Source organism: Silene latifolia, chromosome 11 (assembly GCF_048544455.1).
Source record: "Silene latifolia isolate original U9 population chromosome 11, ASM4854445v1, whole genome shotgun sequence".
Lineage (NCBI taxonomy): Eukaryota > Viridiplantae > Streptophyta > Magnoliopsida > Caryophyllales > Caryophyllaceae > Silene > Silene latifolia.
In genome coordinates, this window is record NC_133536.1 from 8,595,327 (window position 1) to 8,608,567 (window position 13,241).

The window sequence follows — 13,241 nt, forward strand, 5'->3', positions numbered from 1 at the left end:
TGATCTATGATTGAGACTTGAGAGTCACAAATTTGAATTTTTTTTTTTTTTTGGTTAAAATGTGAGATGTAATTTAATCAATAAATCAAATATACAAATATATACAAATAGGTTAATTAACTAACAATAACAAGCCATAACTAACTATAACAGCCATAGAGCATTTCCATGGCCAAACACATCTACTCCTCTTCTAGCTAGTGAATCCAGCCGTAATCACAATGAAAGAACAAGTTGGGGATAGTCTCCCCCTCATATATTAACAAAACAGCACATGGAGTATCACGAGCTCCTTAGAACCTTAAATTTTATTACTATGTTCGAACTGAAATGAAATTGGTACATATTTATTTTTGAAGTATTTAAAATGTGTGAGGTGTCTCGATTACAAAATCCAATTACGATTTTAGATTCTCAAACACGAATAGATTATTTTAAGTGAATATTTTTTTTTTTTTGTTCAACGAAGCGCGCACTTAGTCGCATTATAATAGGGGGAGGGGGAATCGAACCTGAGACCTATTGTCCAGAATACCTCCGTTTTAACCACTAAACTAAGACATCTTCGGTATTTAAAGTGAACGTTACATTACATCTTTCTCCTCGTCACTTTTGTTTCCCTCTATTCTCTTTCCTTCCATCCTAGTCTCAACCCTTTGTCTTCTTTTGCTTAGATATTATTCAGATCGACAACCCTTTGCAAATTTGACAAACGATACATAATTTGCAAGTTATCAAAACATATTTAGCGGTTACTCACTAAACACCTGATAAAATACAACCGTTGTTTGTAAGATAAAAATAGGTATTACAATATACTATCATCTACTTGGATTTGTAATACAATATATGTGACTAGGTACATTCATTGACATTTATATATAGGGGAGCTAGAAAAGCATAGAATCAAGAGCAATCAACCTTCCAAACTTTAGGCAGACTGAGTGCTGATGATGCTATACCACTCACTCCCTTCCATTAAATGCTTTGAATTTCATTTCAAATGTACTCTATATATTACATTACATTAGGTAATAACCAAACTTTTGGATTATATATATTTAATTGGATTGGATTGGGTCAAAATCCTCCACCAAGTGATTGTGCCCAATAATCAGCTCCATTTTCACTTCCAATTAGGTGTGTGCATGATATTGGTACCAAGCATAGTCCCCTACTTTTCAAGTCCTTTCTAGGTGCTTGTTTATCCTACAAAAAAAGGGATAATTTACAATTAAACGGGTCAGGTTAGGATTGAGAGCGTGATAGCGACTCATTTAATATTGATATATGAACACAAATGAAGCATAAAGTGATATGTTTATCAGGTTTAATTACTCAACACTTTTAATATACATAGATAAATTTGTAAATAAATGGATCAGGTACGGACTGAGAGGGTAATAATTTAACGTTTGTACGAACACTGATGAAACATAAAGTGATATGTCTATCAGGTTTACTTAACATAATTAATATATACATTGAAAAAACTTATAAATTTATAGGTCAGGTTAAGGTTAAGAGGATAATAAGGACTCATTTAACGTTGATACGAACACATACGTGACAGAAAGTCATCTGTTTGTCGAGTCTACTTAACATGATGGTAACCTAGCTAGCAACCTAAAGTACTCAATAAAGTATGACGTATTGTCACACAAGAAACGTAAGTATGCAGTCTCTATATATTATCGTACGGTATATGATCAAGTATCATGGACTAATCATACCATTAAAGATAATGTACTTAATTTTCATAAAATAATTTAATTAGATATTATTTTAAATTCATATTATTTATTTTATGAAATATTTTACAGTATTAAGATGTCGAAAAGGTATAGGAATAGATAAGTACGTGTACATGAAGTCAAATACTCAAAGAGTAGATAATGATGGTGTTTAAGAAGTAAAGTAGGGAGCTTAGTGGGGTTAACCCACGAGTAATGATGACGGCAACGCCGCGGTAATGATTATAACAATAATTAGGTTACTAATTAAGCTAATCATCATTTTTGTTAAAGAGGAATAACTATAATTAAAGACCAACTAAGATTAGAGAAGACATTTAGTCAGGACAATAATAAAGCGTTCCTAAGTGTAGGGGCGAAGTTAGAATTTGAATTTAGAGAGGCGGGAAATTTTAACAGGAATAAAGGGGTAAAGAACTAAAAAAAAAATCGAAAAAAGTTGAAAATTTTAGCTAAAAACTTTAAAATTTAATCTGCTAACGGGATAAGCGTCTCTGTTAACCCCCTAGCTCCACCACTGCTGCAGTGAACAAGTGATTCAATATGCGATTTTATCCTTTCACAAACCTTTATATAAATGTCTATAACTCTATATCATCTATTATTGTAATTCCTGATATTACTGTTTCACATGTTCGATATCTCGGTGACGTTATCTCATTTTCGTAAAAGTAATAATACCAATATTAATATACAATACCTCCTGATTAGCAGCTCCTCTTCTTTTGAGGCAGGAATCGTTCAAAAGCTACACCAAGGGTGGGGAAAAAGAAATTTATTAGTGAATTTTTTTAATACCAAATTTTCAACTCTTTATTATTTTGATTCCAAAAATTAGGCCAAAAGATGTTTTAATTGATCATATTTTTGTAAATTCAAAAGTTAACCTAAAAGCTGTGACCATATATTGTTCTTTTATAGTTTGAGTACATCTTTTCTATTATAATATTTCCTTAAGAGATGCCATTCAAAATAAATCACAATAAAATAAAATAAATTCTACATTACTTTGCATAATTTAATGTTGGGGAAATTAAGCATATACTAATATACCTGTCCTGGATGATCGGGAAATAAACAAGTCCTTTCTCCATGAACCTGTTTCAGGAAAGGAATATCATGTTATGAATCGGTTTTATCTAAATGAGTCGAACTTACATGTGAGAACCGAGCTTAAGAACGGTTAGTTTCAATAACCTAAATTAGTACCACATATGGAGTAATAATTTGATTGATACTATATTACTTAGTCTTGCATGCATGCTTAGTCTTATTACGTTCATCGTAAATTGATTATTGTGACGTTGAGTTGATATCAATTTTCATAATTAAAAAATTAATTATGAAAATTGATATCAACTCAACATCACAATAATCAATTTACGATGGAATAGGAGAAATTAAGTAAAATTAGTATGATGGAATAGGAGAAATTAAATAAAATTACATCCTAAAATGGAATAGGACAACAAATGGCTTATAATTAAAGAGAAAAAATAAGTAAAATTATAAGGAGAATGTTTTAAAATTTATCATGTTTGAACTAATAAGAGACTTATATGCATGTTATTTCTATTTTCTAACATAAAATAATCTTAACTCGTATATTTTGACAAGTTGAAAGAACACCATAAAATGAACGTCGGTTTAAGTAAATATTGACCAAAGGAAAAAAATATATTTAACCATTAAAATCCCATGAACAGTGGCGGATCTTGACACAAATAATAAAAGCGGCCGAGTTTAAACTATTGGCTGCATGGGTGGGCTAATATTAAAGACTCAATTATTCAGTCATGGGGCCGATCAATAATTTTACACTGTAATATGAAAACCTAACGGAGGCCATGTATCCTTACTTAATCCTTTCTTCCAAACTTTTTTATTACTTACAGAATGTGTGTTGTTCACTGATGATGTATCACTTCCCATGTAAGGAGAACTAAGAGCCTGCATATTTAATAATCACATAATAATTACTACAAGTACAAAGTACTAACAAATTTGCTTAATAATCGAAAGTAAATTATCTTAATAATCAGTATGAGACAACCATTTAACCTGTTAAGAATACATAATCTCCTGCATACAATCTTTCCTATTCTTTCTCATATTGTTAATAGTCAATGTTAGTTCCTAGTCTTTAGCTTGTCAATATTGTTAGTAGTCAATATTAGCTCCTAATCTTTAGCTTGTAGTTCCTCTAAACTAGCATCTTGTTATTTAGGATAGATAGGTCTCTTTTGCTATATAAACTGATGTATCTTGTACGTTACTTTCATTCACTTAATACAAACTTTATTCATACTTTACATGGTATCACGAAGCCTTCGATCCTCACGATCATAAAACCCGAATCCCCGACTTTCCTTGTCTCGTATATTCGTCACTCAGTCCAAGTTTCCTTCCTCCTGCAATGGCCAATCATCATCTCCAACTCGCCAATGCCGCACAACCAAACTCGCCCCTCACCCTTGTCACCCTCTCCAACTGTATTCAACTTAAGGATACTATGACCTTTCGACAATGGCGATTTCAAGTCCGCGCCATTATGAACGGCCTTCAACTCTTTTCCTATCTTGATGGCACGAACCCTGAACCACCCAAAACCATCACGGTAGCTGCAACCCCCCCTGCCACCGAACCCACTATTGAACCTAATCCCGCCCATTCCACTTGGTACCGTCAGGACCAACTAATTCTTGGTGCCCTCACGGGTACCTTGTCTTCTCCTATCGCTGGACTTATTGTTAATGACAATACGTCCCATGAAGCTTGGTCTACTCTTACTCGGACCTTCGCTAATTCATCCCGTGGTCACCGACTACAAATTAAAGATCGCCTTGATAACGTATCTCACACCGAAACTATGTCCATTACTGAGTACATGACATCCGTCAAAGCATGTACCGATGACCTTGCTCAGCTCGAACATCCTATGGACATTGATGATATTACCAACAAAATCCTCAATGGCCTTGATCAAGATAAGTATCGATCCGTCATTGAAGCGGTTCGTGCTAGAGATACCCCGATTTCATTTGAAGCTCTACACGAGAAGCTCATCCAACATGAACTCCGTGTCAAACACACCACGACCCCATCCGTTCCCACACCGTTTCAACCATCCGCCCATGCTGCCACTCAATCTCGCTATCAATACTCCAACAACAATCAACATCGCTCCTATTCTTCCTCATCGAAACCTGCCTACAACAACAATACCTACCAAAATTCGAACCGTACCTTCTCTCCCAATTCGAACACCTCCTACACCCCGAAACCCTATCGCGTGGATGCCACTTCGTGATGAGGTCGGTCACGTCGCCTCTGCGTGCCCGCTTCTTGTAAAACGTACCCTAATGTAGTCTTTCCCACCCGCCAAAACAAAGGACCCCGTCCCCAAGCCAATACCGCCACCCAATCCAATATCGTGCCTCCTCGCTCTTGGGTTGTTGACAGCGCGCCTCTCACCATATCACGGATGACCTCAATACTCTGTCCCTTCATAGCCCATATGAAGGACCCGATGATCTTCTTATTGGTGATGGCTCGCCTCTCTCCATAACCCATACTGGTTCATTCTCTCTTTCCTGCTCTTCTCGCTCTCTTTCCTTTTCTAACGTTTTAGTTGTCCCGCAAATATCTCATAAATTATTTTCCGTCTCTCAATTCTGCCGTGATAACAACGCTTATGCTAAATTTTTATCTGACTCGTTTTCTTTCCATGACATTCAGACGGGCTCAATCCTCCTTCACGGCAATCTCATTGACGGCATGTACTTTTGGACTCCGTCATCGCCTCACGCACACACGGCTAAAGCTTCCGACTCCTCCTCGTGGCATCACCGCTTAGGACATCCCTCCAATAAAATTATGCAGCTTTTTAATTCTAGGTTTAATTTACGTCTTTCTAGTTTTGATCATTGTATTTCATGTCAACTCAATAAAAGTCACAAATTGCCTTTCTCTGTTTCTACACTACAATCCTCTGCCCCTCTTGACTTAATATTCTCTGACCTATGGACATCTCCCGTCACTTCTCCCGAGTCATTTAAATATTATGTCATTTTCGTCGATCACTTTACACATTACATTTGGATTTATCCGTTAAAACAAAAATCCGACACCGCATCCACTTTTATTAAATTTCGAGCCATTGTTGAAAAATTTTTCAACAAATCAATCCGACAATTTTACTCCGACAATGGAGGTGAATTCATTAAACTTACACAACATCTCCTCACTAATGGTATAAATTTCCTCACTTCTCCTCCGCACACTCCTGAACACAATGGCTTTGCTGAGCGACGACACCGTCACATTGTTGAAACGGGTCTCTCGCTGCTCTCTCACGCCCGACTTCCCACCTCGTTCTGGCCTTATGCGTTTTCCACGGCAGTTTATTTAATTAATAGATTGCCTACACCGACCCTACAAAATCATTCCCCATACTCTATCCTATTTAAATCCGAACCAAACATTAATAAGCTCCATAGCTTCTATTTGTCTTTGCTTTTCCGTGGCTTCGCCGTATACCCGACACAAACTCGAATCCCGCTCTCTTCAATGTGTCTTTCTTGGGTATTCCCAAACCCAAAGTGCCTATTTGTGTCTCGACCCGCTTACCTCCCGGGTCTACACATCTAGACATGTCCGTTTCTTCGATACTGAATTTCCCTATCCTGCTCTTCTCCACGTCTCTGCAACTCCTTCCTTGATTAATCCCACGACCGGTGCTCTTTCTCTGTTCCCGTCCTTCAACCCGCAATCTCCCAGCCTACACCCTCCACCGCCACCCACACCGAACCCAACCTGCAGACCTACCACCTCCTCTCGCCACCCACACCGAATCCACTCCAAACGCCACCACCTCCCCGCCATCCCTAACCCTAACCCCGATACTCATGACCCCCCCCATCCTCGTCGATTCCTTCATCCTCTACCTCCCATCACAACACTCGTCTCTCCAATAATATAATTAAACCAAACCCGAAATATGCGAAATTATCCTCTGTCCCTACTGCTTATGTTACTCCCACCACTGTGAAACAAGCTCTCGTTGACCCTCGCGGCGGCTTGCCTATGCAATCCGAGTACGATGCCCTCCTCCGCAATAGCACGTGGACTCTTGTCCCTCCAGATCAAGCCCATAACATTATTGGTCCGTAAATGGGTTTTCCGTATTAAATATAATCCCGATGGTTCCCTTAAGCAACACAAAGCCCGTCTCGTTGCCAAAGGGTTCCATCGAGACTGGCCTAGACTATACCGAAACTTTCACCCCGTTATAAAACCCGTCACAATCCGACTTATCCTCTCCCTTGCCGTCTCCAGTGGTTGGTCTTTGCGTCAAATTGACATTAATAATGCCTTTCTTCAAGGAACTTTGACTGAGTCCGTATATATGGTACAACCTCCGGGGTTCGCAAATACTGATAATCCGAATCACGTTTGCAAACTAAGCAAAGCTATTTACGGTTTGAAACAAGCACCGCGTGCTTGGTACAGAATCGAAAAATTATTTTCTTTCATATGGTTTTCGAAATTCAATTTCGGACTCCTCCCTGTTTATTTTTGATCGCGCTAATGTTCGATTAATCGCTCTTGTTTATGTGGATGATATTGTTATTACAGGTCCTAGCTCTACTGATGTTGATCGGTTTATTCAAGCTATATCAACTCGTTTCTCCTTGAAGGATTTAGGACCTTTGTCATACTTTTTGGGCATGGAGGTCACTCCAACACGAAGTGGTATTCATATTAATCAGTCCAAGTATATTTCTGACATTCTTGCTCGGTTTAATATGCTTGATTGCAGTCCCTCGACAACTCCCATGCTCTCGCATCCTCAATTGATTCGTGAAGATCATTTGCCAATTCTCGATGCTACGAACTACCGAGCGTTTGTTGCTGTTGGCGGCTTGCGTATCTTTCTTTAACGAGACGACATTGCTTTTCCGGTCAATAAGTTGGCTCAATTCCTCACTCATCCGACAGCCACGCATTGGGGGGCGCTTAAGCGTCTTCTCCGTTTCTTAAAGGGTACAATTCATAAGGGCATCTCGTTTGACAAATGCAATCAATTCAATTTTCATGCATATTGCGATGCCGACTTAGCCGGTGATCATAATGACTACTTATCGACTACTGGTTTTATTGTTTTTATTGGTAAGCATCCTATCTCGTGGTCGTCAAAGAAGCAGCGTGCCCTATCTCGCTCATCCACAGAGGCGGAATTCCGTGCTATAGCCGACACAACTTCGGAAGTTCTATGGTTAAAATCCCTCTTCAGTGAGCTGCATATTCCTTTACCAAATTTACCTGTTATATTTTGTGATAACCTAAGTGCTACGAACTATTCTGCCAATCCTATTTTTCACTCTCGTATGAAGCACTTAGCATTGGCCTTCCATTTCGTTCGTGAGCAAGTGCATCTCGGGCATATACGAGTACAACATATTAATGGAGATGATCAACTCGCTGACACCTTAACTAAGCCCTTGTCTAGACCACGGTTCGATTTGCTTGCATCCAAGATCGGTCTTACACTCCGTCCGTCCGTCTTGAGGGAGTGTGTTAAGAATACATAATCTCCTGCATACAATCTTTCCTATTCTTTCTCATATTGTTAATAGTCAATGTTAGTTCCTAGTCTTTAGCTTGTCAATATTGTTAGTAGTCAATATTAGCTCCTAATCTTTAGCTTGTAGTTCCTCTAAACTAGCATCTTGTTATTTAGGATAGATAGGTCTCTTTTGCTATATAAACTGATGTATCTTGTACGTTACTTTCATTCACTTAATACAAACTTTATTCATACTTTACATAACCAATAAAAGGACCGTCTCATATTATATGACCGTCTCAGCGAAATTAGAAAGGTTTAGGGATGACTTAAATTTCACAGAAGAAAATGTAGGACTTTTACAGTACTTTTTACAAGAGCATGCTTCACTAGCTAGTTCACTGAAATTTGTGTAAGTTAAAGGCTAAAAAAGATAAAGAAAAGGAGAAAAAGAAAGGAATTAAACATCACCTCAATTTGACCCTGAAGGAATCTGATATACCCAATTGCTTCTAACAATACTGAGGCTGTGTCAGTCTGCCAAATAAAAAGATGAAAACAATTCTTTTTAATTTACACCACACCCATCATGCATCTCTCTTTTTCAGCTCCCTTTTAACTTATTTAAAATAATTTACATATGAAAAATAAATTAAATTATTATGACGGAATTCGCAAGCCGTAGATATATAGCCACTACTTTAGGTGTGTACTAGATAAATATATAGTCGAGTTGGTATGTGATAACCTACAAATTGTGTACACAGAGAATTAACCCTTTTTGTTACGGTGACTGAGCATATGAAGTCTTATGTACAGGGACGGAGCTAAGCACATGCTGACTAGGTTATGACTCATAAGAGCTTTTTGAGAAAAGAAATGTGTACAATTACTTTTTTTTTTCAAAAAAAAAAATAAGCATGAGTGCTTATTAGCCTAACTTTGTCCCTACTTATGTAACTGAAGTAACTTAAAGTTCGAAAGGTTTATTAAAGGTAAATAAATGATAAAAACGGAGGGAGTAAGTATTGTACTTACAAAACTAATTGTTGGGAAACTAACCCAAGACTAAGCTAGTACTGTATGATGATGGGCTTTAGTAATTAGTTAGGCTACTTTTAATAAGACATGACAAATAGTTTATAATATGGTACATAAAGATGGCAATGACAATCAAGTGAGTTGGATCGGGTTCGACTCGAGTTGGGAAGCTTCCTGCAATTGAGAATATAGGCATTTTGATATGGCAGGAACACACTTGCTTTTTAGGTCAGAATCAGATGCAACTGAACTGTTGAATATTCTGTAGTTAAACTAATTAATTACATGTAATTAATTAAGAAAGTTGATAATGGTGCAATAATGTTCATACCTTTCCAAATGGAGAAACAAGTTGGTGCAAAGATGTTATTCTATCTCCTAGCTTCTCCTTCCTAACCTATATATGGAATAATTAAACCATAGAAATTAATTAATTATTATTATTAACATTCTATCAAACTTCATTTGATCAAAATTCTTAATCACATGATATCTTTTAATACGGATATATCTGTATAAGAAGGCTTTACACAAGCATATTGTAAAACGAGACAGTTCCATAACTATGAATCATTATTGTTATTTCCATTTTATACAATGTTTATAAACAAACGTCTTACAGAAGACTAACTGCTTTTAGTAATAGAAGAGGCTACTAAAGAAAAGATTGTGAAGTAAATGGGTTAAATATAAAGTCTACTCATAAAGCTAAGTGAGTACAAGTAGTGTACAACTCTTTAACTTTCCCTATTGATGAAAAATGTGAGGGTAAAAAACCTAAAAGTCAAAAAGGAGGTTAAGTATGACTATGAAACTAATTCAACCATTGATACAACATATTGTACAAACATTATATTATATGCTGCAACCTAAGATCAGAAAGGTAGTATTTTGCTATCCAAAAACAACAACATTATTATCTAAGTAATCAAAAGGTCTTCAATACTTCATACTCGGGGTAATGGGGGTCTGATGTACGTAAGCATATTTGTGTTCTGAGGATAACATAATAATGAAAATTATGTCGAGAATTAAGATTAAGCTGAAGCTCAAGTTAATTAATTACCTTTAGAGGTGGATTGGAAGATGACTGCAGTCTAGGTTTCTTAGGTAAACCTCCAGTAGCAGTGCTATTACACTGTCAAGATATAAGGCAACATAACATTATTAGACACATCCATTTAAATTAAAATCACATAAATTACTATTTCAAATTAAGTACTATTCACTCGGTCTTAATTATCTGTTTACCTTTTACAAGGATATTTTAATCAAAGATAAATAAATGATTGGAACAGAGAAATATTAATTACATACCTCAGAATTAGAGTGATCTGCATGTTGATGAGTCTCAGCTTGTAATGCCCTTCTATTTGTGGAGAAATCCAACATACCATTATTATTATTATTATTATTATTATTGTTACTACTACTATTAATATTAATATTAATGTTTTTATTATTATTATTATCATTAGTATTAATATTATTATTATTATTATTATTTAAACTGGTAATACAAGATTTAGGTGATGAAGCTGGGATGAGTTGAGTCCAAGCCCTATTATTATTATTATTACTAATTCCTACCGATGATGATCCTTCTTGTTGTTGATCATGATCTTCATGATGATATTGATGATTTTCATACAAATTGTTGTTGCTATTATTACTTGGAGTATTAACTTCTGGTTTCACATCACTATTCATCACCCTTGTTGATTGAAAATGACTTGGTGGTGGTGTTGTACTAAACCTTTCCTCTTCTTGTTCACTAGCCATTCCTCCCCTACAATTCATATTAATAATCATAATAATTTGATTAAAAAAACACCTAAATTCTTGTCCACATAACGGTACAGAACCATTAACGAGCCTCAACTAAAAGCTTAAGCTGATGGTTAATAACCCCTTACCCTGCTGGGAGGGAAAACCTTTGTATAGACACTCTACTCGAAATCTAATAATGATGAACAATAAGTCTATGACCTACTATGACATCAATTTTCATTCATGAGTAGCTATATATTGTGTTAGATAGTACTTAAAGAGAGGTACATACATGTTTTGTACTCCAAATACTTGTTACTAATCAATGTGATTATCATTACAAGTTCAATTAACAAGATTATATTTCCTCTGTTCCATTTGATTGTATACGTTTTTCAGAATCCCCCCTCACATATTTTGGAAAGCGTATATATGTATACAATCAAATGGGAAGGCGGAAGTATAATTTATGATTAGAGTAACTTACAATAGGAGTTGGCTCCATGAATGAGGAAAGTCTTGTCCATGATGATGATCAACTAAAGAAATGAAAGGAACTAATGGAGAAGAAGGTGAAGTTGAAGAAGATCCATGTAGATACTGTTGATGAACAGGCAATAGAGAATTATTGTTGTTAGAAGGATGTGTTTGAGAGATGAACAAATTATTATGAGCTTCTTGTTCATGGTGGTGATGATGATGATGTTGATCACTTGTTGACCTTAACTCACTTTGCATGCTCCACCAACCATTAGGGTTTCCTGCCATCATAATTTATTCCACTATCTCCTCTAAAAAAATCACATACATCTCCCTCAAATATTCATATATATGCCTAGCTCCAATTACAATAACCAAATAATTATAATATCGCCGCTCTTTTAATATGTCAGTCGACCTCGAATCATTTTATAAAGTAATCTCCTTGTTTTTAGGTTTTAGACCTTTGCTAGCTTTCCTTGTTTATGCACCATTCTTTTTGTTTTGAAGCTATTTAGTTGGTGTATGTGTTGCTTTATTTTAGATGTAGTAATTGAAGAAGTAAGCCAATGTGAAATTACTTAATTAATTAATGTTATCATTGAAAGAATTATTTGCAAGAGAGAGTTTGATTTATCTAAATTGTGGGGCTATGAGAAAAAACTTTTTTTTTTTTTTCTAATTTGCTTAGTTTCTCTTCCTTCCTTTCAATTAGTTTATTTTAACTTTTTTATTCTTACTTTTGCTTTATGGCAAAAAGAAAGTGGGTAAGGAAAAGGTGATAGGCCTATGCTTTCAGACAAAAAACTAGTGGTATTTTTGGGACTACTCTTAATTAATTAATTAACTTAATTTGGGGTATTTGATTGATTGTTTATTTAAATAATATTTGCTTCAAATTATTAAAAGTAAGTTTCCTAACAGGTTTTGTAAGACCAATTTGTAAAAAATTGTGGATACATTAGATGTATCAAGCAGTGGCAGAGTTATGATTTACAATTAGGAGGTAAAATGTTTCAGCTAGTATGAATAAATACTATCATAAAATAAAATTATAAAAAACTCGAAAATTAACAAAAAAAAATTTCAGAATTTTCATCCCCATTACCAAGTGTTCATACACCCTAAGCAATTACACATTCTACTTTATTATTTATGATAATTCGTGTTAATTCTAATTTTTAATGGCTAGGTTATATGATGATGTGATACACCCGATAAACCTAATGTTTCTCCCAATTCATATATAAAATATTGTTTATTTAAATGTGAAATATTAAGACATGGAATTAGTTTCAAACATCAGTTTAAACTTTATAAAGTCGTGAGAGATGGTGCTCATGACCGGAGTTCAAATTCCGTCAGCATTAACATCGCCCTTATTACTCCCTTTAAGCAAAATGAAAACATGGGATCCTCCTTAGTCCTTACAATATGTTCCAACATTTCCTTGTCAATATTTCAGCAGGTTATAATATACTGAAATTAGGGTTACAGTAGCATGATGTTATAGAGCCTTGTCTATGCTTCTATGTATCCTCAATAATTCAGTGAAAACAAACAAAAGTAGAGAATCCAAGTAATCAACAACTTTGATGTGATAATTATTTATTTTTGTATAAGGAAAT

At 35.5% G+C, this 13,241-nt stretch overlaps 1 protein-coding gene across 2 annotated transcripts; it reads right to left on the minus strand.

Annotated features, from left to right (window-relative positions):
- Window positions 1-723: 723 nt before the first annotated feature.
- Window positions 724-12,119, minus strand: LOC141610926 (uncharacterized). 2 transcript variants are annotated; one of them, XM_074429238.1, is made up of 9 exons: window positions 11,621-12,119; window positions 10,681-11,152; window positions 10,430-10,501; window positions 9,695-9,760; window positions 8,794-8,859; window positions 3,648-3,704; window positions 2,808-2,852; window positions 2,455-2,502; window positions 724-1,209 (listed from the first exon to the last, which is right to left on the minus strand). In XM_074429238.1, exons 1-9 carry the CDS (start codon window positions 11,902-11,904, stop codon window positions 1,081-1,083), a joined length of 1,239 nt encoding a protein of 412 aa, XP_074285339.1. In that variant the 5' UTR covers window positions 11,905-12,119; the 3' UTR covers window positions 724-1,080. The 2 variants fall into 2 exon arrangements, with proteins under 2 accessions (XP_074285339.1, XP_074285340.1); XM_074429239.1 differs by lacking the exon at window positions 2,455-2,502 and having other exon boundaries at window positions 869-1,209; window positions 11,621-12,009.
- Between the last annotated feature and the right edge of the window lie 1,122 nt (window positions 12,120-13,241).